General features: G+C 46.1%; 1 protein-coding gene across 4 annotated transcripts in view; it reads right to left on the minus strand.

Moving 5' to 3' along the window:
* Window positions 1–440: 440 nt before the first annotated feature.
* The window catches only part of CASP7 (caspase 7), a 29,051-nt gene continuing 6,611 nt past the window's right edge, over window positions 441–22,880 (minus strand). For all 4 annotated transcript variants that reach the window (XM_036106208.2, XM_036106209.2, XM_036106206.2 and 1 more), the window contains exons 3-7: window positions 4,758–4,894; window positions 4,162–4,290; window positions 3,219–3,394; window positions 2,703–2,832; window positions 441–2,000 (exon numbers count right to left, since the gene is read on the minus strand). In XM_036106208.2, the coding sequence (XP_035962101.1) occupies window positions 1,777–2,000; window positions 2,703–2,832; window positions 3,219–3,394; window positions 4,162–4,290; window positions 4,758–4,894 (796 nt within the window). In that variant the 3' untranslated portion in view covers window positions 441–1,776. The remainder of the gene's footprint in view (window positions 2,001–2,702; window positions 2,833–3,218; window positions 3,395–4,161; window positions 4,291–4,757; window positions 4,895–22,880) is intronic.

Genomic DNA, 22,880 nt, shown 5'->3' on the forward strand with positions numbered 1-22,880 from the left:
CGAAGAGTTTCCTTTAGTAGGGTAGTCTGTTTTCCAAAGAAGAGCTGGTGAATTCTGCAAATGGTAGGGAGGATGCTTGTTGATTCTTGATTCACGATCTGCACTTCAATTTTGTACATTTGGTATATTTTAGATGGCAGGAAACCAGGGACAGGTCTAATAAACTGGCCCTAAAGTAGTTTTCTTATTGAAAGAAAATACTTCTACTTGCTCTGATTTTGTCGCCAAATTAATAAATGGTAGCTCATTGCAAACAGCTTTGTTAAGTTAATTAACCCTTTATGTGAAGCATGTCAGCTTCCAAAGTGATTGACTTACTGCTCTGTTCGTGTTCCAGCTTCAAAGAGACATGAATTATATTTTGTGGGGTCAATTCTTATCCTGTTTTTCCATTTTTCCACTGCCATAAAAAACTTTAGAAGGAAAGCAAACTGAGCTGGTTAGGAATTAAGCAACCACATTTTAATCAATAAATATGAACATCTGTATGTTAACCAGTTATTAAGCCAGAATAAAATAGTCAAGAATTCAAAAGGTAACCTTGAAAACAAAGTGCAAAAATCTTTGCCATAAACTTTTATAGAGAATTAGAGGTAACAAAGAATTTACTCAGAATAAGGATTGGAATAATCTAAAAAGTTCCAGGTAGATTTCAAAGCTAAAAAAAGATTTTGCACATAGTGGGCAATACGGAGATTACCTGACAACTCAGTGAATAAATGATTGAAGGGAGGAGTCGCTGCACATCAGGGAATAGGATTACTTATATTCACATTATGGGCCATTCTAATATCCATTTCTTGTTCCTGTCCTGCCTCACTAGGCTTTGCTGTGCTCTGTATTTGCAGAAAATCACATTTCCCAGGGCCCTTGTCATCTGGCTTCCAGGTAAGGTGCGGGAGGAAGACTAGAGGGCAGGAGAGATGAAGCCAGGGTATCTCTCCACATCTGACCCAGCTGGTCTTGCCCCAGCTCAGGCAGGGGCTTTGTCTCTGCCATGGCTCCAATTTCCACAATCCCTCGGTGGTCCTGGCTCTCACCAGGCAGCCCCCACCACACTGCTGGCTCCTGTGGGCTACCCCAGCTTCTGGATTAAGGAGACCACACCTTTTCATAGTCCTAGGTGGTCACAGATCCCTTTTATTTGGCTTCTCTTTTATCATCTTTGTAGGTCAATTTCCTCTATGAAATTCCCTCTATTGAAATACCTAGAATGGTTTCTGTTTTCTCTCTATCAGACAGACATATTAGAATCATTAATATTTTTCCCCCTTTAACTTATCTGGGAAGTTCTGCATGAGAATCTGCCCTAAGCCGATGAGAAATCACTCAAATCACACTCAGTACCCACTTTCTGCAATACAGGTGAATACAGGCTGCTTTTTTCCAAGCACTGGAACCCTCCTGGCCAGGTAGACCCTGTCTGCCATGTCACCACCAATCATGATGGACACAGCCAAGAGTCTGCGGAGCTTGTTTCTGTTGTATGTACTAAGTAGGACAACAAGGAGAAAAATACAAACAGAAAATTAGTCTGAAGAAGAAATTACAGAGCCATCAAATAGGTAACATTATTAAAAAAAAAAAAAAATCTCCAAAAACATAAGAACGTAAGACAGCACCAGAAAGTTTCTTTCCTGTTGAATCAATAAATGTTCCTGAATTAAAATCCTTTAGAATTTCTGGGTATTTCAAGAGCATCCAAAAAAAAAAAGACTCGTGAACAAATGATCCATAGCTTTTCGGCTCGAACGCATCCCTGAAATGGTTATTTTTTCAGAAGTAGAGTTCCTTGGTAAGCATGGAGACCACACACGGGATCTGCTTCTTCTCGTGGAAGTGGGGGTCATCAGACTGGGACTCGAAGTGCCTGGCCACCCTGTTGTTCACCCTGGTGAGGATATGCAAGATCTCCAGGCTCTTGCCGTGTTCGTTCAGGGTGGAGCACAGGGCCTGCACAAACCAGGACCCGCTTCCTGGGTTCCTCCATGAGTAATAGCCTTCAACAAGACAGAAAGGAGAAAATCAGATCAGCTGAGTTGGCCGCTGCCCCACGGGCCACCAAGAAGGAGCTCTCGGTATATGGGGCCTTCACACCTGCTTTTCTGAAATTATCTTACTTTTCTTTGCATGCAAGTTCCCCGTGAGATTTAGGCTGTGTGAGCAGAGAGCAAACATCTTAGGTTTAGAAGGCTGCCTGAAGATGCCCAACACAGTGTCCTGCACGGATACATACCAAATACCTAAGTGTGTAGGAGACAAATGGGCACATGGAGCTTTCCAAAGTAAATGCTTGAGAAGAACTCTGGAACTCCCCACTGCCCTTTGGGGGGCAAGAGCTACTTTCTAATCAAGCCTCAAGAGAGGAATGTGCAGGAGAGAAGAGTCACAGAGATTTGAGGTTGCTGGCTTTGAAGCTGGAGGTAGGGGACCACAAGCCAGGGAATTCTAACATGCTGGAAAAAGCAAGGACGTGGATATCCCCCCTAGAGCCTCCAGAATATTCCTTCTGGAATTCTGGGTTGCCCTGCCAGCCCATTTGGAACTCTGGCCTCCAGAACCATAAGATAACACGCTTGTGGGTCAGAAGCCACTATGTTTCGGGGAATTATCCCTGCAGCAACAGGAAATGCATACAGCCTCAAGCCTGCATTCTGATGGTGGAATGGCATGGTCTGGTTCACAGGCAATGGATCTGATACCTGGAACTGTAGAATAGGCGAAGAGAAAGTCGGCTTCAACGGGGATCTTATATCGAGGATTGGCATCTGTGTCATTGATCGGCCCCGAGTCGGCCTGGACCCCATCATCGAGCTCTGTCCCCCGGCAAGCCTAAGTACCAAAGCAGAGATCACTCCATGGAGTTGGGAATAGGAATGTGTGAGCTTTTCACTGCTGCGTCCCGGTGCCCAGGGCTGCGCTGGGCATGCATTAGCAGCTCAATGAGAATTTGAAATATAAATACATAATGAATAAAGCTTGTGTCAAATTAGCAAGCAAAGCAAATGAAAATATCACAGTGTCTTAAACCCTCACAACAGCTGAGCTGATGCAAATACAGATGCCAAGCATGGAGGGATAGAAAAACAAAACCTAAATTTGCAAACCCCAACTGAAACAGCGCATACATCTGTAAAGGTGATAGAACCCAAGTCACTCTGTCATCGCTCTGTCATCTTTGTCCTTTTTCAATGGCACTGGCTTTGAAAAGGGATTACCTGAATGAAGAAGAGTTTGGGTTTCTCTAGAAGGCTTCTGCATCTGTCCCCCCTAAAATGGGCGGTCAAGTCCTTTATTGCTGTCACGCCATCTGTTCCATAAATTAAATTTTCTTCTCCGTGGCTTAGCAAGATGCAGGCGAAGCAAGCGGAATTTCTGTGGTCCTCTTCAGAGGCTGCAAGCAAGCGGTTCGAGGACGGAAAGGTTAAGATGTAAGTCCTGTGGGACCTCCAGAGGGTGCTCCCTCCCAGCCTGGCAGTGGCCACTGACTGTCAGACAGGTGTGCACGGGGAGGAGCACCTCTCTGGAGAGAAGGAAGACCAGTGCAGAGAAGTTAGAGACAGGGGATTCTAGAATTCTCACACGGTCTGAAACCTAGATGGGGTTGCCTCGTGAGGAGGTGTGCCCCTCGTGAGGAGGTGTGCCCCCCATGTGGGAGGGGTTCAGGCGGCTGCTAGGAGGCAGCGTCCGGGGGCACTGAATGGGCAAGGCCCTGCTGTTTGTTAGGCCTGCGACACCAGGCAAGTTACGTCACCATTTTGTGCCTTAGTTCCCGTATCTGCAAAGTCTGTTTAAAACATAAACATCTGCAATACAGGGAGATTATTTTTCTCTATCTGCCACCAGGAAAGGTTGACACTTCAACTCCGTTCTGGACAGAAAGATACAGACTTGTTCCTTCCCTATGAATTAGCTTTCTGAAATGGAGACTGTTCTGTAGATACTAAACCTATCACTTGCTGTCCTAGTTGCTGATTTCATCTTTTTAGGGAGAGGTGGAAGTTTCCTGAAAGGCCTCCGCCTGGGCCGGAGTAGCCCAGAGGAAGGAAAGGCTGCCCGGGCTGAAATCGCTGTGTCCCGCCAAGGCGCCCTCCCGAGACCGCTGGCGTGCTGGCCCTCCCCGGAGCAGGGAGGAGGCGCGGGGAGGAGACGGGCACGCACCTTGCTTCAGCAGATCTTGCATCTTGGCACAAGAACAGTCATTATGGACGACCACATCAAAGCCCAGGTTTCTGAAGCACTTGAAAAGGGCCTCAGCATCTTTGTCCGTCCCATTTCGGACGCTCATACCTGTGGGAATGAAGGCCATGATGAGCGGTTCCTGGCTGAGTGCTGCCCGCTAGCCGCATCCGGTCGGGCGCTAAGTGTGGCCTTGCGGGCTCCGGTCTCAATGCTTCCAAGGTCACAGTTGAAATGAGCAACTGAGATAAGAAGCAAACTCAAAGGAGAAGGTCATTCAGTCTGCCCACAGAAGGTGAGCCTCGTCACGGCAACTCTCTGCTTCAGTCGAGACCAAAGAGCTCCCCTCGATTCGTAGCCCTTTGGTCCAAGTCTCACATCAGCGAATGCACGTGGTGGGACCTCAGACTCGAAGCTCCCGATGTCCCTCGTGCCTTCTTCCTGGGCACGTAAAGAGCACTGGGTGGGCGGCTGTCTGCCCCAGCAGATGGGCACGGCCCTTCTCTAATCAAAGTCTGATACAAGCTGAAGATGACACAAGGGGACAGGAAAGGTCAGCCCAGGCCCACAGCACTGACCTGTCTTTTGGTCGAAGTTCTTGTTGTTTATTATGATGCATTTGCCCACCTTCTCAAAATTCATGTTATACTGATATGTAAGCACTCGGTCCTGGGCGGTCTTGATTGATTTCCCCGCGTCATTTTTCTTCTTCTTACTGGGGAAACAGAAAGCCAGTCAGGGGCTGTGGAAGATGTGTGGACAGGAATGGCCTCCCGATTCTACTGCTAGCATGGAAGGGGTGCCCAAGAAAGCTGTAATCTCTGTTAAGAAAAGGCCCGAGGTGGGCAGATGGCTCCGTTTAATTGTATTTAAAACAAACAGGATCTCCTGCCCTAAAACTAAAACTTCAATGAGGTCCCCGGACACACCCACCAGCATGGCTACAGGGGCATACGGCACTTGCAAGGGGTCGCTCGTAGCTGCTGGGAATCTACTTTGTACTTCCATTGTGGAAAACTGGCAGAATCTACCCAAACTGAATTTAAACGCATCCTATGACAGAGCAACTCCACTCTCGGTGATACACCCCAGAGCAGAGCAAATGTGTTTGCAAAAGGGCCAGATCTACATATGCGCACAGCAGTGCTGTTCAGCAAGAGCCCCAAGCAGCAAATAATCCAAATGTCCATTTACAGAGCATGAATAAACTGCTGAATATGCATATAAGGAGAAACTATATAACAATGAGAATGGACAAAGCATGACAACACGAACCCAATCTCACAACGATAGTATTAAATGAAAGAACCCACATTCAGAACACAAATACCTGAGGTTAGAAGTAGTTACATTAAAAAGGGGGGAAAAAGAGCAGCAATTTATTTATTTATTTATTTTTTTAAGTTTATTCATTTGAGATAGAGAGAGAGCATGAGCACGGGGAGCGGCAGAGGGAAAGGGAGAAGCAGGCTCCCCGCTGAGCCAGGAGCCCGACGCGGGGCTCGATCCCAGGACCCTGGGATCATGACCTGAGCCGAAGGCAGATGCTTAACCATCTGAGCCACCCAGGGGCCCCAAGGAACAGCAATTTAAAAAAGGAAGTAGTCCCCTTCCAGTCTCCCAACACTGACCATCCAGGTACCAAAAGTCTGGCATGGAGGATGGAACATGCAGCATCATCGAGAGGACACAGAAAACAACGTCAAGTGTGAGTGGAAAGCAACCGTGCTGGTCATCCACAGGAATGGAAACTCCACGAGAGAAAAGATTGTTTTTTGATCTGTTCTGAAAAATTGCTTAAGTCCCAATACCTAGAACAATGCCTGGCATATACGTTGCTCCATAAATATTTTTTATAAACTACAGATCAATATCCCTTATGAATATAGATGCATTTTTTTTAAAGATTTTATTTATTTATTTGACAGAGAGAGACAGAGTGAGAGAGGGAACACAAGCAGGCGGAGGGGAGAGGGAGAAGCAGGCTTCCCGCAGAGCAGGGAGCCTGATGCGGGGCTCGATCCCAGGACACTGGGATCATGACCTGAGCCGAAGGCAGACGCTTAACGACTGAGCCACCCAGGCACCCTGCATTTTTTTTTTTTTTTTTTTGAGAGACAGCACATGAGCGTTTAGGGGCAGAGGAAGAAGGAGAGAATCCTTTTTTTTTTTTTTTTTTAAGATTTTATTTATTTATTTGACAGAGAGAGCCAGAGAACACAAGCGGGGGGAACAGCAGGCAGAGGGAGAGGGAGAAGCAGGCTTCCCGCTGAGCAGGGAGCACGATGTAGGGCTCGATCCCAGGACCCTGGGATCATAACCTGAGCCGAAGGCAGACACTTAAACATCTGAGCCACCCAGGCGCCCATCATCTGATTTTTAAAAGAGAAATAGCCTCCACCTTCTCCAGACTCTTCCTCCCTACATTTTCCGTCTGGTCTACCGGTGCGATGCCAGCTTTTCTCCATGCTTCTTTCCCCAAGGAGGCAGCACAAACGAGCACTGGGCTGGGACTCAGGCATCTGCCCGCGGGACCCTTCACAGAGCCCTGACCCCCTCTCCTGGAAGACAGAGCCTTCTGTGACCGTCACAGAATGACGTGGCCGATTTCGTGGGCAGTAAATACTCCTCTCCCTCTCCTGGGCCTCCAGAAAAGCTCAGTGGAGACGAATATCAACAAAGCAAGCTTCTGTAGTGTTCAAGGACATGCTGTGCATGGGGGGAGTAGGATTTACTTTTGAATTTCCTGACAACGACCCATCCCGAAGGTGTCCTCTGTGCATGTGGAAAATTATCTGCAGGTGGTCTTTCACATGCACACAAAATCTTCAATCCGTGCCTCCGAAAGAGATGGAAGTGGCTCTGTTATACGCATTTTATAGGTTATAATAACAACTAACATTGGTCAGGGCTTACGAGGGACCAGGACCTCGTTAAAATTCTCCCTGCATTTTCTCATTGCCTCTGGACAGGTCTTTAGCTAATGGAAGGCCACTCTAAGACCCTAATAAGACTTGTATTAAGTCTAACAGGCTGGAGGTCTTTAAGAGATAAAACTCTACTTCTACCTTCTGCAATATGAGTTATTCTGAAACAAACTGTCCAACAGCAGCAACCGTGATATTTTAAAGCTGCCACTAGCCCATCCACAATGATGAGCAAAACAAGACTGGGGAGCATCTTTTATAAGAAACACTGGCTTGGTTATAAGTTACATGAAAAAAAAAAAAAAGGACTCCACTTCTATTAGAATAGATTTGAAAAGTAAACTTTTTTTTTTAAAGGAATACAAAAGGGGAACAAAGATATACACCCTTTAAAGAAAATACTTTCCATGGTTACAAAAAGTATCTTAAAGTTGAATATGAAATGTGATTCTTATTCCTGGCAAATATTTCAAAAGGGAGGGAATTCCCTTACCTAGCCTGCCGCTAACTTGAACTCTCATTTTCAAAATGATATAAAATATCTGCTTCCTCTTTCTGGATTTGAGTCAGTCAATATTTGTTTTTCCTTCTAACCAAAAAAGCTTTTTGCTAAACCCAGGTCTTCCCAGATCGCAGATGCGTATTAGAGAACGGTCCATTCCATCCCACTGACTTCATCTTCCTAAGAGGCACCAGCCTTGGGAAAACTCTGTCTGTAGCTTAACTCTGGGTAAGTAACCCCTGTGATCAGGCTAAAGCATGTAACTGGAGAGACAAACAAAAGGAAGAAATGATTATCAAGATGCAGAAAGCACCGGGAAAAAAAAAAGGGGGAACCGAAGTCCATGACAATTAATAGATACGTTCTGCTAGAATCCGAGTCCAAGGGATCCGAGTCTGCCCCCTACTAGCTGTGAGGCTTCTAAGCACCCTGTCCTGGGGATTAGCGCCCTTTCTGTTCCACTTTTCCTTCAAGACCCCACTGAGAGCAGTGCCTTCACTTCCACTTTGCTAATTCCGGCTGCAAGGCTGCCGCAGAGATAGTAGGAGAACCTCACATTTGGGAAGAGGAATGAGTTCCGAGAGGCAGAGCATTTCAGGGTAGCTGCTAGCAGCTGCTTCTGCACACGGGGCAGGGGTCTTGCTTAAGTATTTCTCTTGTGCATGACACCTAATGCTATCTGCAAACGCTGGTAGACTGGCGAGTCTTCTTCCCTTTTCCCCTGCTGCTCTTCCAATCATCAACCTTTTTCTTTTTTTAATATTTTATTTACTTGACAGAGAGAGACACAGCGAGAGAGGGAACACAAGCAGGGGGAGTGGGAGAGGGAGAAGGAGGCTCTCCGCTGAGCAGGGAGCCCGATGCGGGGCTCGATCCCAGGACCCTGGGATCATGACCTGAGCCGAAGGCAGATGCTTAACGACCGAGCCACCCAGGCGCCCCTCCAATCGTCAACCTTAATAGCATGCCTCAATGAAAAGACCTGGCTGGCAGGAATTTGTCCAACTGGCCACTCCAATCAGGACCTGCAGGACAGGTACAAAGATCCAGTTCCTGCTTCCTGGTTGAACCATGAAGGGGAGGGTCTTTAGTCCGAATAACATAGTACTGCAAGAAAGCATGAGGAAGTTTTCTGTGTCCTGATGTGGGATGATTTCCAGTAAGTAGGTTAAGCATGAAAGAAAACAGAGGGGACAGGACAATGAGAACAGTATACTACCCTTTGGGAAAAAATGAGGGGAAAATACCGTATCTTTATGTTTCCTTGTATTTGCATAAAGACTCTTGAAGGGTGACATAATGGATAAACCCATTAATTCCAGGGCTGGACTGCTGGTCTTTGAAACCTGGCCCCACCACATAGCTGAGTGATCACAGGCAAGTTACTTAACCTCTCTATGCTTTGCTTCCTCCTTTGTAAAAAGGACAAAATTACACCATCTGCTTCACAGCTTGTGAACAAGTTGATATTCACAAAGCATTTAGAACAGTGTGTGGCCTGCAGTCGATAGTACATAAATGTTATTACTAATGGTATTTGTTGCATATCATGATGAGTGGTCACCTGTGTGATAGGGGGTCAGGGGCTAGGACAGCAGGAAGGAGGAAGAATGTGACTGTATCTCTTTTTTAGTACATGTGAATAAGTTATTCAAAAGATTAAAATACAAATTATTTAGTAGTTAAAAATCACCTGCTGCAAATGGATTTCATTATCTGGCCTATTTTGAAGATTACTGGAGCCATACTTTTTTGTGCTACTCGTTGAAAGGGTTCCTGAGAGAACCCATGATTCTGTGTTTCACTGTGATTTCACATGTGACTTGATTCCCTAGTCTTTTGAGCTTCTTCCTCCTCTTTGTGTCAACAACAACGGCATTAATAAATACAGTCATAGTAAGTACCATTTTGGAACACTCACTGCTTTGTACACATGACCCCATAAGGTCTTTACAACAACTCTCTAGGGCACTGGCCCCATCTCATTGGAAAAGATGACATTAGCTTGTCCGAGAACACAAAGCCAGACAGGGGTGAGAGCCCAGACCCACTCACAGGTCTGACACCAAGTCCCCTATGCCACCATCTCTTGCCTCTGTGAAAATCCAGATTCCAGGGCCTTGCCCTAGACTTAGAGAATCAGAGCCAGGCCTCGGTGGTTTCCTGGAGACGCTCACACCCTCTGATGTGTCAGGGCCTCAGCACTAGCCTGTCCTCCCACCGCTTGGGCCCTCTTTTTTTTTTTTTTTTAAAGATTTTATTTATTTATTTGAGAAAGAGAGAGAGAGAGAGAGCAAGCAAGCATTAGCAGCGGGGGAGGGCAAGGGCAGAGGGAGAAGGAGAAGCAGACTTCCCACTGAGCAGGGAGCCCAATGTGGAGCCCGATGTGGGGCTCGATCCCAGGACCCTGAGATCATGACGTGAGCCGAAGGTAGATGCTTAACCGACAGAGCCACCCAGGCGCCCCTGCATGGGCCGTCTTGACTCTAACCTTCCACTGCTGAGCCCCATGCAGGGCAGAAGAGCCAGCTCGCCCTCTCCTGTCAAACACCACTTTCCACAGGAGCGCAGCCTTTGGGGCCCTTGGTTGTGGCCAGAAGGTCGAACCAGATACACCTTGGGATGTGCGGCCTGTGGAAGGTGCCCCTCGGCAGCAGTGAGACTGTCTGTGGGGTCGTGTGTGTAATTTACAACTTACTGAGAAACCTGCAAGGTCTCCTAGGGGTGCCAGGCAAACAGAACTGGAGGCTGCAATTACTTTAACACCGTAACCGAAATGCTTCCGGGAAATGTCACTCCTCTTGTGCCTCGTTTGCAGTGTTTGGAGAGTCCCCTGCACGGTCTTGGTGGCGCAGTAACTGAGTCAGGGGCGGGAAGCTTAGCAATCCCAGCACCAGCAGCTCATAAAAAGTTACTGTCTGTTTGGAAACCAATTGCCAGAGCCAAGCCGATCCTCAGATAAACAACTGCTATTGGACAGGGGCAAGAGCTTCAAGGGCTCCAAAGAGATTGTGCTCATTAATTAGCCACTGCAGAAAGATGCCAACAGTCCAATCGCACGGCAGGTTCCCCCAGGGCTGGGGAACGAGGGGTACTAAGAAGCTTTCAGAGATCCAGATTAGACATTTCTTCAGCTGGTGATCCTCCCCCAGAGATAAGAGCTTCTAAAAGTGGCCATTCTCCTTGTCCTAAGTTCATAGGACTTTTCTGCAGAAGATCCGGGAGCACGTGTGCATGGCTATGGCACAGTGCGACCCCAAAAGGGAGGGCACACAGAGCTTCTTTCAGGACTAGATCAACGGAAGCCGGCCTTTCTCCTGAATCTGATGAACCATGCAAACGGTGGAGGAACAACTTCCTATCTCCCTACGTCACTGGCAACAAGTATTGTTAATGTTTGTGTAGTGTTTTATGTTTTACGAAGTCTGTTCATAACCATTATCCCGTTTATTCTGCAAAGTATAGATGAGAGGCATGGGAAGACACAGCAAATAAAAGCTGGCCATGGTATTTTTTTTTAAGTCAGATTCTAGTATTTCCCGTTCTACCTGCTCCCCCCCACTCCACCCCTTCTCCTCTGCCTCTGCTAATTCCCTGCTGATAAACCCAGCTTTTATCTTGACCTTTTTCACTTTCTGAAGACTTTGGCCAAGATTACTATGCTGAGAAGAAACACAGGATTCTTGTTTTGAAATGTGCTATTAAGTACGAGGCTCATGATAAACCAGAACAGTGAATTAAAAAGTTCCAAATCCTCTTAAAAGATCCTGTGTTTCACAATTGGCTACAGATTTTAAAAAATAAATCTGGCCAAGAAATCACTGTTCTTCGGGCCAGATAAGCAAGACTGCACTAACCAGGACAGCCTGGCAGAACGACTTAGTAAGTGTTCATAAGTGTGCACTAAAATGCAACGGGCGGTTAATTTACTACAATGCTTCCTAACCTTATCTCTCTTGTTTCTCCGTGTTGCCTTTCCTCACCAGTATGAGCAAGGACCGTTATCTTCTGTTCCCAGACATATTCAGATAAGCTCAAATCTCTTCTAGGAACACAGATCATGACAGCATTGATTATCAAGAAGAAACTAGATGATCCTAACTTCTTAGGTTAGAGACCCATTTTGGGGGAACATCAAATTCCACAGTGCGAGGCCAACTCAGTCATTTCAACAAAGTCAGGGGGCAAAAAATTACAACTAAGCTCCGATGGTTATTTATATAAAAAGACGTCCTTGAAGAGCCTAGAGCAACTCATACCAGAAAACATTACAGGATAAAAATACTCTGTCTCCTTTATGAAGAAGTAAAAAACCTCAGAAAATGCACAATGAATTTTTACAATTCACTCTGGGTGTGAGTATAATTTTCCCCATCACCAGAGTGGATAAATACAGGTTTTTATCCCCTTACAGATCCCCTAGACTGCTTGAGATGTGAATTATACCTTTCTATATTTGGAAGGGGATAGAAACATGCAAACCTGCTACTGTTTATTTTCTAAAGCGTCTCCATGAATAGGATCCCCAGAAGCTCTATCTGTTTGCAGACATTCATCAGCAGGAAAGTAAACACACCACCAGGCACACATTTCCCCAGGGCTGTTTCATTCGGAACTACAGCTCTGGTTTTCGTAGCTGCTTTGTCTAAATATTTTTGGGATGATTCATTCATGGTTTCAACATTTTGAACGGCGGCGGGTATCCCCGACGGTCCTGACATACCAAGGCACAGAGCGAGGCAGAGAGGAAAGGAAAGAGTCAAGGTGGTACCTCGTGTCTCCATCTGAAAGCACCCCCCTGTGCATCAGAACTAGGCTTCGCCCGGCAACTACTGGCAGCGAGTTTCCTTCTTCTCTGTAATAATAAAAACTCAACATGCTCGGGGCTCAGCAGGGGACAGCAGACTGGCAGAGCCCGCCCGGCCCTGAAGGCCCGTGACTGAATCAGCAGTGAACTGCACGCTGGAGTTTTCCATAGGACCATTCACACTGGGGCTGGGAAAGTCACACTGGCCTCCCCCTTCTCTGCTGACCAGCAGAAATGCCCAGGCTCCACACTGCTGCATCCTCCCCACCCCGGGACAGCTCCCTAGAGAAAAAGTGACTTTCTAGGAGCATGGGATCCAAAGGGGGGGAAAAAACCCCAAACATCCACAAAGATGCAGCCAGCAGCACTGTTTTAAAGAGTGAAAACATGGAAACAGGGGGATGGCTAAGCAAGAGACTGAGTGTCAGTAGAATAAAATACCACACAGCTATTTAAAGTGATGAGCATGCAGATGGGGGTGACCCACCAAAGTGCCAGCCTACAAAAGGTGGCAGAACAGCACACACAGAAATGGCAAAATATGTAAAATTATAGGTAAGTCAATGAACAAAAATAGGAGGTGACTTTGTGGTGGATCAGAGTTCAAATTCTCTAGGTTATTTTTCTCCTTATAAAGGTATTCAAGGTAGTAATACAAATAAAAGACTACAGAGGCAGACCAAATACTTTAATTTTCAGATGAGGCAGATAAACCTTTTTCAATGGTCTTGAATCAAATGAGTGATCCAGGAGCTCCTACCCCTTCCCACCTCACCCTCCAAACGCAAGGAGGAAAATGTGAACACATAAAAATGAAACACTTAGTAAGCAAATGGTTCAAGGATGCTTTTCTCAATTTCCTGGTTCAAGGTCACGGCCAGCAGAAGGCGTGGGGCTGACACCATGACCCCTGGGCACACCGAACCATTTGCCGTCCCCAGGTCTGTGGACAAAGGGAAAACTGTCTCTGTACATTATTTTCTGAAACTCAGATTTGCAAGCATACACCTACTTTGGGAAACGAAGTTGGTTTAAAATAGGCTAGGGAGAAAAAGTCCTTCCCCCAAGCTTATCCACATGCACGTTTCTCTCCTCCCCCCTACACAACGGAACAGAGAGATAGACCTCCGACGATAAAAATTGATAGAAGGGGTGCCTGGGTGGCTCTGGCGGTTAAGCGGCTGACCCCTGACTTCAGCGCATGATCTCAGGGTGGTGGGATGGAGCCCCACGTTGGGCTCTGCACTGGGTGTGGAGCCTGCTTCAGGTTTCTCTCCCTCTAACTTTGCCCCTCCGCCCCCTGCTTATGCACACACTCTCGGTCTAAAAAAAAAAAAAAAAAATTGATAAAAGACTAAAAAAATCAGCCAGGGGTAAATCAAGGACAGAATTCCCTTTCAATAGCCTAAAACTGATGTCTGTATTATGGCTGCAGGCTCCAGAACTTAGAATGGCCAAGAGGACTCAGCCCGCATTCTGACACACTCACTGCAAGTATCTTTTCCACCTTCAGAGGAACGGTAGACTCTTCATAACAGAAGCGTGTCAGGCCAAACACCCTGAGCCCCAGCAAGCTCGGGGTTTGAACATGCAAGGCCACACTGTGCATCTCACTTGTGGTCGCGTGTGCCCCAGAGAAACAACAGGCCTTAGTTTCATAGTACTTTTCATTCTCTCTCTTTTTTTAAAGATTTTATTTATATTAGATGGGGGGGAGGAGCAGAGGCAGAGGGAGACAGAGAATCTCAAGCAGACTGCCTGCTGAGTGTGGAGCCTGATGCGGGGCTCGATCTCAGGACCGAGATCATGACCTGAGTGTAAACCAAGAGTCTGACGCTTAACCGACTGAGCCACCTAGGCGCTCCTCACAGTACTTCTCTATAACTAGACTTAGTTCTAGAATAGTGATTTTTTAAGATTTTATTTTTAAAAAATTTTTTTATTTATTTGTCAGAGAGAGAGAGAGAGAGCACAAGCAGGGGGAGTGGCAGGCAGAGGGAGAAGCAGGTTCTCTGCTGAGCAAGGAGCCTGATGCGGGACTTGATCCCAGGAGCCTGGGACCATGACCTGAGCCGAATGCAGATGCTTAACCGACTGAGCCACCCAGGCGCCCCTAGAATAGTGTTTTAACATTTTTATTACTATGAAAACCTGATCATTTACTTGCCTTCTTCATTTTTTTTTTCTTTTAACCTTCCAGCTCACTTTTTCCCTTCTAGGAGAGCAATAACCTAAAATAACTGGAGGAATTCTGCATGTGCGGAGCTTCAAAGTGTCTAGATCCTGTGACCATGTTTTAGAGGTGTGGCTCTCCGCTCCTGTAATGGGCCCTTGGCTCTCTATCAGAAAGCCCATCGCCAGCCCTGCTGGAACACTGTCCATCCCTCAGGTGAAGTGAAGCAGAAAGGGAGCAATTTCAATGAAGAATTAAATCTGCTGACCCACTTGGGTAGGAGAGAAAAACTGCTCTGCTGGTGGATTAATGTGGTTGAAAGGCTCCATGCCACTGTAGTCGGGACCGGCACTTGATATAAGGGGTGGAGTCCTGGACCCCAAGGTAGACCTGGGTCTCGGGCCCGGTCTTGCTGGGTGACTATGGGTAAAGAAAGCACTTTACCTCTCTGGTCTTAACTTTCCTCGACCGTTAGAGGAAGAAATTGGGACATATCACGTTTTCAGGAATCTTCCAGTTTTAACATTACAGTAGGAGGATTTCCTCCCCCTCAGGAAGGATGTAACAGTTTCTTCCTCATCAGGCTATTCAGCAAGCTGACAGTTATTTTATTCAAGTCTCACAAACAATCCCATGGACAGGTATTCATACCCCTATTATGCAGAGGAGAAAATTGAGGCTCAAACAAGTCAAAGGACTTGCTAGTCCCTCAACGAGTGACTGGGAGGCCAGGACCAGAACCTGGGAAGTCCGCCTCAAATACAACACTGAACCTTGAGTACTGTTTACAAATTTGGGAGACAAGCATCCGGCATTCTATAGCCTGAATTCAAAGACTTCCTTTATGGAAAAGTCAACTCCCTGGATTTTATTTTAACATTCCTTTTCTCTTGGGGGGTCCTGGCTCTTTGAATCAATGGGTGTGATCAAAGAGCTTTTGTTTAATTTGGAACATATTCTTTGGAATGAGCTGAAGGTCTGCTCTCTTTGTCCTTTTCTCTAATTCCAAAGCATTGCTTCTGAAACACCCTCCCCACCAAATGAAAAGACAGGCTGCCTGGGTCTTTCTTATAATTATACAAAGAACACATATTTTTATGGGGATCTGTTTACATATAACACTTAGCTGGTGGAGAAACCCGAGTAGCAACGGAGGAGAAAGAATCAGAAGCCAGTGGCCTTCAATAAATACACTCGAGGAGCAGAGAGTCCGGAGCACAGAGATGACACGGAGCAGAAAGCCCATGGGCTCTGAACGAGTGCCTCAAAAGCTGGGAGTTTATCAAGTTTTGAAAATGAGGCTTTTCTCCTGCCCTCTTCGCTTGGGAAATGGAAGGATAAACACCCCCCCTCTGCAGGGAGGCAAAAGGTTCCACCAAGGTCCCAGGGAAATCTGAGTGTGTGAAATCTGTTTGCTACTTTGCCTTTTTATTTCCTTTAACAGGGACCTTGAGCAGGACCGAGAAAGGCGCCTCTGATTTCACAGCTCAAGTGTGCCCAAGGGAGGACATGCAGGAGGCTGCTGGATGAGGCCCGGCCTTGTACCTACGGTGGATCTCAGTGGTGCCACCAGGACCAAACTCACCCTGTCCATGGGCCTCCACCCCCGTTCCAAAACCCTGCACTTCGAGACCCGGCCTGATCATCACTTTCACTGTAGCTTGGCCCTGGCAGGCAGGCTCTTCCTGTCCCCTCGTAACTCCACCTCCAACTCCTCTGGCTCTCTCTTCTCCTCCTTCCGCCTCCTCCCCTGCCCCTGCCTCCCACAGTTCCCGGTACACTACAATTCAGCAATGAGCTCTTTGCAGTCATTTCCGTAGCCATGCCTAGACATTTAATAAGGACCAGAGTTCACATCCAGGGCAGGGACCAGGCTGTGACCTTGGATGGCAGGTACCTCGTGCCAGGTGCTAAGGTTACCTTTACTTCAAGAGGAAGCCCTCTTCGCGTGCACAGATGATTCTAGAACTTGTTCCATAAACTGTGGTTCATAACGAATGCCGACGGTGCACATACTGATTTCTTCTAAGTCTTCTGTTTACAAGTCCCGACACTTTTATGCATTTTAAATTAATATCTTGAATATTTTTCCTTTGTAGTTTCCTGTGTTTTCCAAATGTTCTTCAATAATCAGGGTATTAGAAAACATTTTAATAAAATTCTGTTTTTTTTTTTTTTTAAAGTAAGTTAAAGAACAGCCAGGTTTACTCAGGGCCCAACGGGTTGGAAATAAAACGATGTTGTGATGCCATCTAGTGACACAGAGGCGACAAAGCCAAGATAAGTCTGAGAATTTGGAACTACCTGGGGCCAGTGAGTCCTCCCAGGCTGGTGGGGGGGTGGTGGTGGGGAGGAGACGTCTTTCTTGTTTCCCAGAATCCTTGAGGTCCCCAGGGGAAGGCGGGTGTTGTCAATTAGAAACTGGCAGGGGGCACCACTGTCCCCCCCACTGCCTTACCTTCTCCTCCTTGGAGAAGGGAGCTGGGGACGGGACAGGCTGTGTAGGGTGCCTGCCATCAGGGGTGTGGAGCACCCGAAGTAGCCCGCGATGCACCCACACACCTGACATGTGGGATACTTCAGGTCCCACACTCCGCAGAGGGGACCACGGGAGGGGCTGCCGCACCTCCCAGATTTGCTCTGCCGTATTCAGGTCACCCCCATGAGTTAAATTCAGCAGAATAAACAATCCCTTCTAGAATCTCAAGACACAGAGCTGAAGGCATGGGCGTCGACCCTGTCAACGGGCCAGGTGTGACCGTGGACACCCACTCTTTGCAGCAAATCACACTGTTTGTGGAGTCTCGCCCCATCACCCAAATTTGTCATGCACTCTTGCGCAGCAAAGCCAAGGCAGCAGGAATGTTCAGGAAGCTATGAAAGGTGGCAAAACTTTGTCATTATGTCAATATGACATATTGTCATTCTGTCATTATGACAATAGAAATAGGGATTTCATCACCCCTTTCTCTAGCCAGAGGACTCAGGGGTCACCAGATGACTCCCATCTTCCATGGAGTTCAGGTGCCACTTTCCTCAGCGTCTCTCCCCTCTCCGGCCCTTCTTCCTTTTGGTCACAGAGTCCCGTTGCTTCTACCTCTTGCCACCTCTGGGGTCCAGCAGCTCCGCTCCACCTGCAGCATTTCAGGGGCATCTGGCCAGGAGAACTGCAACAGCCCCCTCTTCAGGGCCTGCCCCGCACTGCAGCTCTTTTTTTTTTTTTTATTTGGTAGGTATAGTTGATCAATTCACTCTACTTTTTTTTTTTAAGATTTATTCAAGAGAGAGAGAGACAGAGCACGGGGGCGGGGGGGCGGGGCAGAAGGAGAGGGAGAGAGAGAATCTCAAGCGGACTCCACGCTGAGTGCAGAGCCTAAATGGGGCTTGAACTCAGGACTCTGAGATACGACCTGAGCCAAAACCAAGAGCCCATTGCTTAACCCACTGAGCCAGGCGCCCCTAAGTCACTCTACTTCTTAAACTCTGGTGACTTCCTTGTTCTTAGGATCGATTCCAAATCTTTAATGTGACTTACAGACGAGTCCTTCTAAAATCTGGCCTTTGCCCATTTCTCCTGTCTCCTCTTCTGGGGTACCTTCCACATCCCACATTCCTGCCAGCATACATCACCCTGATCTCACACACCCACCCGCCTTCGCCATCCTCCTCCCCCCATCAAGTCTCAGCACACATCACATCTCCGGGGGGGTGGAGCTTCCTTCACCCAAGACCAGTCCGGGTCCCCTTTTCAATCTTATTCCCCCAGCACCCTGCTCTGCCCCACCTCAGTTACCTGTTGCATGCCTGCCTTCACTGCAGGAATGTGAAGGTCTGGGGCTGGGGTCATGTGGATCTTGTTGACCTTGTTTCCAGCTGCAGCTCTGGGCCAAACACAGAGCCTGGCACATTAAGGCAGCAGCTGAGAGTCCTCATTGAGAGCTCGGTGTGAGAGGCAGGCGAATGCAGGTTCAGATTCACTAATCAACTATGGGACTTGGTACAAGGGGCTTAACTTCTCACTGTTGCTCCACAGATATTTAATGAATGACTGAAATAATGAATTAGTGACCCAAAATGGCACCTGACATTTTATTTATTTATTTAAAGATTTTACTTATTTATTCGAGAGACAGAGAGACAGAGAACATGAGAGGGGGGAGGGGTGGAGGGAGAAGGAGAAGCAGGCAGGGCTCCCTCCCAGGACCCAGGGATCATGACCTGAGCCGAAGGCAGACGCTTAGCCGACTGAGCCACCCAGGCACCCCAGACATGGTTAATTTTAAAACCACATGAAAGAACCTTCCATCTTACTTAAGTAAATAAAAATGAAAGGAAAAACCTAAATTTTAAGGGTACATCACAAAATCTGGTAGAAGTTTATTTGAGTTGACTGCCTCCTTGGTAGGTGGCCTGTGCATCACAAATACAGGATTCGAGTCTGATGCCCAGCGAAGGCAGAGAAAATAAGCAACTAACAATTCATAACCTGGAAGAATAAGACATTAAATTGCCATTTACTGTAGCAAAGTATTGTTTAATAATTCAACAGTCATTTCTTATAATCCATACAACTAAAATCAACAGTTTCTAAATCCTTAACATGACTTACAGACAAGCCCTTCTAAAATCTGGCCCCTGCCCGTTTAATTTAATTCAAATATTTAGTTGGAAAATGGAATATAATTCAAGTATTTTGCAAGGATAATTAGTTTATTTTGATAACATGAAGCTTGAGGTCAATGTCAGCCATGCTATTAACAAAAAGGTACAGTGCACTAGAATACAGAAGACTATGAGGGCTTATTGACCTTTCCAAAGGACGTAAGGGGGTAAAAAAACCCCACATCACAGACCATACCTATTTTTGCAAAATGATGCATCCATAAGGCAGAGGTCTTCAAACAGGGCACTCAAAAACCTTCCAAGGGGTGCAGACACAGGCAGCTTTAAGGAAATGAATGATCAGATCCTCAATTTCTGTACATATTTTTCCTAAAACTGGTCGGCCTGAGATGCTGCCTCCCCTTCCTCAGTTTCCTGTCTCCCACTACATGGAAAAAAAAGCAGAATCTCATCCATCCTAAAACCTCCACATCCTCTAACAAACAGACAATTCAAATATCAGTATCTGTGGGTCTCCTTGAATGAGGCACCACGATGGGCTTCCTATTTATATAAGAGTCTAATAAGGGTGAAGGATGGCATTAGAAATGGGGCTGTTTGGGGCCACACTGGGCTGTTCCAAATTCAATTATATGTTTAAAAATATACTAATAAAAAAATATATGTAGTAGAATGGAATGGGAGTGATGTGGCTTTTATATGACTGCCTTTTTTACCCCCTGATTATTTCCAAAGACTATTACTTTTAAGCTAGAGTTCTGTGACAGCAAAGCAAATAAACACTGATTCAGGTACGTAAACACAGCACTGGGCTTTCTTTGTGTCCTTTCCTTTCTCCTTCCTTCCCTCTCTCCCCACCCTACCTCCCTCCATCCATCCATCCATCCATCCACCATCCTCCAAGAATTAGAAACAAGACGGTTGTCGTAGGGATGCCTAATAACACATTTGCTGAACTGAAAATGGTATCAGACCTTCACTGGTTGAAAGCAAATCTGGTGAGGCTGATTGGTTTAACAAGAAGGACTGGCTTTGTCAACTGGAATACAGAACAGACATTTTACATAAGTGAAGAGCTACATTTGCAGCTCTAAGGTCTTAACAATGAAATATTTTAAAAAGCAGATAGTTTAAAATAAGCATTTTACCAAAAAAGGGGGAAAAAAGGATACTGACAAATGTTTAACATTGCTATTTTAATTATCTTATCTCTGTCGGGAATATTTTGGGTTACATAAGTTGCCTCTAGGTAAAGAGGAACAGGTTTAATGTACGGTTTGGGGAGAAGTTTTGATAAAGCCTTTTGAGTGTACTTCCCAGGAAGGAAAAAAAATAAATGTTTCTAAGGGCTGAATAACAATTCGTTTTGTAAGTCAGGTAATTTCTAATCATTCTCAATACAATTGCAGAAGGACCTAATTGATTTGTCAGTTTTTGGCACAGAACTTAGAAGGAATTCAAAGAATTAAGTGGCATTATTATAACAAAACTGCTGCCGTCCCATGTAGTTATTCATGGTTTCTCAGCACTTCTACCTCTAAAAATGACAAATAGGCAAAAGAGGTGATACTGAACTTTCTTATTCTAGCAGTGACTATTATTTGTCCATTTATTTGTAAACTAGCTTTTTAAAAGCCTGCTTTCCCATTATAAGTTGGAATTTAAATGCAATTTTTATTTCATAATTATTTTGGTGAATAACAATTTAATAGCACTGACGATTTATCAACATTTGTTTGGACCTACTGTGAATTAATAATAGCCGGGACATAAACTTAGTCTAGGAGAAATTTTTAGTAACTCAATGTAGGAGAAATTTCTTTTAATACTCATGATACCTGGAAAAAGACCTCAAAATTTATGCAAACGTATACATGCACACCTATATGTTACAGAGATGCACAATGAGGTGATCAATAAAAGATTTCAAGTAACTAAACCCATTATAGCAGAATAAAATACTGTGGGGGGAAATAAATGGAAAAACAAGAGTTCAAGGAAAAAAGAAACAACAAAAATTCTAGCTATTAAAGACAGCTTGCTTGTGTCCATTTTTAATGGAGAAATGTGGTTATAAAACTCCTGTGGCTGCGGCGGGGCGCCTGGGCTGCTCAGACGGTTAGGCGTCTGCCTTCAGCTCAGGTCATGATCTCAGGGTCCTGGGATCGAGTCCTGCATTGGGCTCCCTGCTCCGCGGGGAGCCTGCTTCTCCCTTTCCTTCTGTCCAGACCCCCCACTCACATTCTCTCTCTCTCAAATAAATAAAATCTTAAAAAACAAACTCCTGTGGCTTTAGATTCCACTGCATACATATAAACAAGTGATTTTTAAATGTCAATAGTTAACAACACACCATTGGTTTTCATAATTTCTGGGAAGTACACCAAAACGTTTTTATAAAGACTTGTGAAATGGCCATTACACAGTTCCTCTTTTCTCTGTCACAATAGGTAACCCGCTTTACCCAAAGACTCAAAGCATTGGGAAAACTGAAATATTCTCACATCCTTTGCAACTATCTGACAAGAAATTTCTGTGTCACCTTAAAATGTATGAGTGCACGTGTAGTTTTACAAGATCACTTTGCAGCTATGTGAGCGAAACATTTTATGGCCACTGTTCTAAGGGGCTTGCACTGGGGAGGGGTTTAGCTTGGATCGACTGATCTGATGGCTTTTAGAAGTTCTCAGGGGTTGCAGCTGTATGTTCTGATCATTTCCTCGGGTATTCTTGACCCTAAATGGCCACCAAGGCCAATGGAATTCGGGTCCAGGATGTTGGGGGTCTCCCCACTTTTTCGTCTTGTGTGGGATGGTATGATCCCAGGGTCTCTCTGGGATGTTGCAGGGAGCCAGGCTATCCCCCCATCACCCACTCTTCCCCTCCTGAGCACTGCTTGGGAGCACTCCCTAACCTCAACTTTTATCTCTGTCACTGTCCCTCCCAGGTGGGGCTTGGCTTAGGAGATACCAAACAGTAGGATGTTTCTGACCCACAAAGCACTCCAGCTTCTTGCCAGGAAGCCCTACTCCTGCCATTCCATGACCAAGGCTGAAGGGAGGTAAGGGGCTCCTCCATGTCCTTGCAGCCCCACTTTTAAATGGAGAGCACAGGAGAACTGTTGAGTGGTGCTGGTAGTGTGTACATTCTAATCTCAGTTCCACCGTTTACAAACTGTCATCAGAGAGGCAAGCTAGTAAACCACTTTGTGCCTCAGTTTCCCTACCTATTAAGTGACGATAACAATAGAACTATCTCCTGAGATTATGAGAGCTACATGCAACACTGAGCTGGCATACAAGAATGTAATAAATGAAGCTATTATTATTATTAAATGCAAAATTTAGAATTTTAGAAGTGAACTCAAGAAAAGACAAGATGAGAATCACTAGACAGGATGCTTCCCTCAATGGGGTGCTACCCTAAAACCTCCTGTCCCGTGTCCCTGGATTCTGCCTTTCAGCCAAACCTGGTCCCAACTGGCAGCAGCAGCCTATATACTCTGCCTCAAAGGAGGCCAGCTGCAAACCAAGCCACGGAGCAGGAGACCGACCCCTCCATCACCCCCCGCCCCCGGCTTTGGGCTTGCCCCCAGAGACAGGGAGTGCACACGGGAATCCTAGTGTTGTCACAGACAGCTGCCAGGATTCTGTGCAAATCTTCCACGCA

The sequence above is a fragment of the Halichoerus grypus genome, chromosome 7 (assembly GCF_964656455.1).
Source record: "Halichoerus grypus chromosome 7, mHalGry1.hap1.1, whole genome shotgun sequence".
Classification (NCBI taxonomy): domain Eukaryota; kingdom Metazoa; phylum Chordata; class Mammalia; order Carnivora; family Phocidae; genus Halichoerus; species Halichoerus grypus.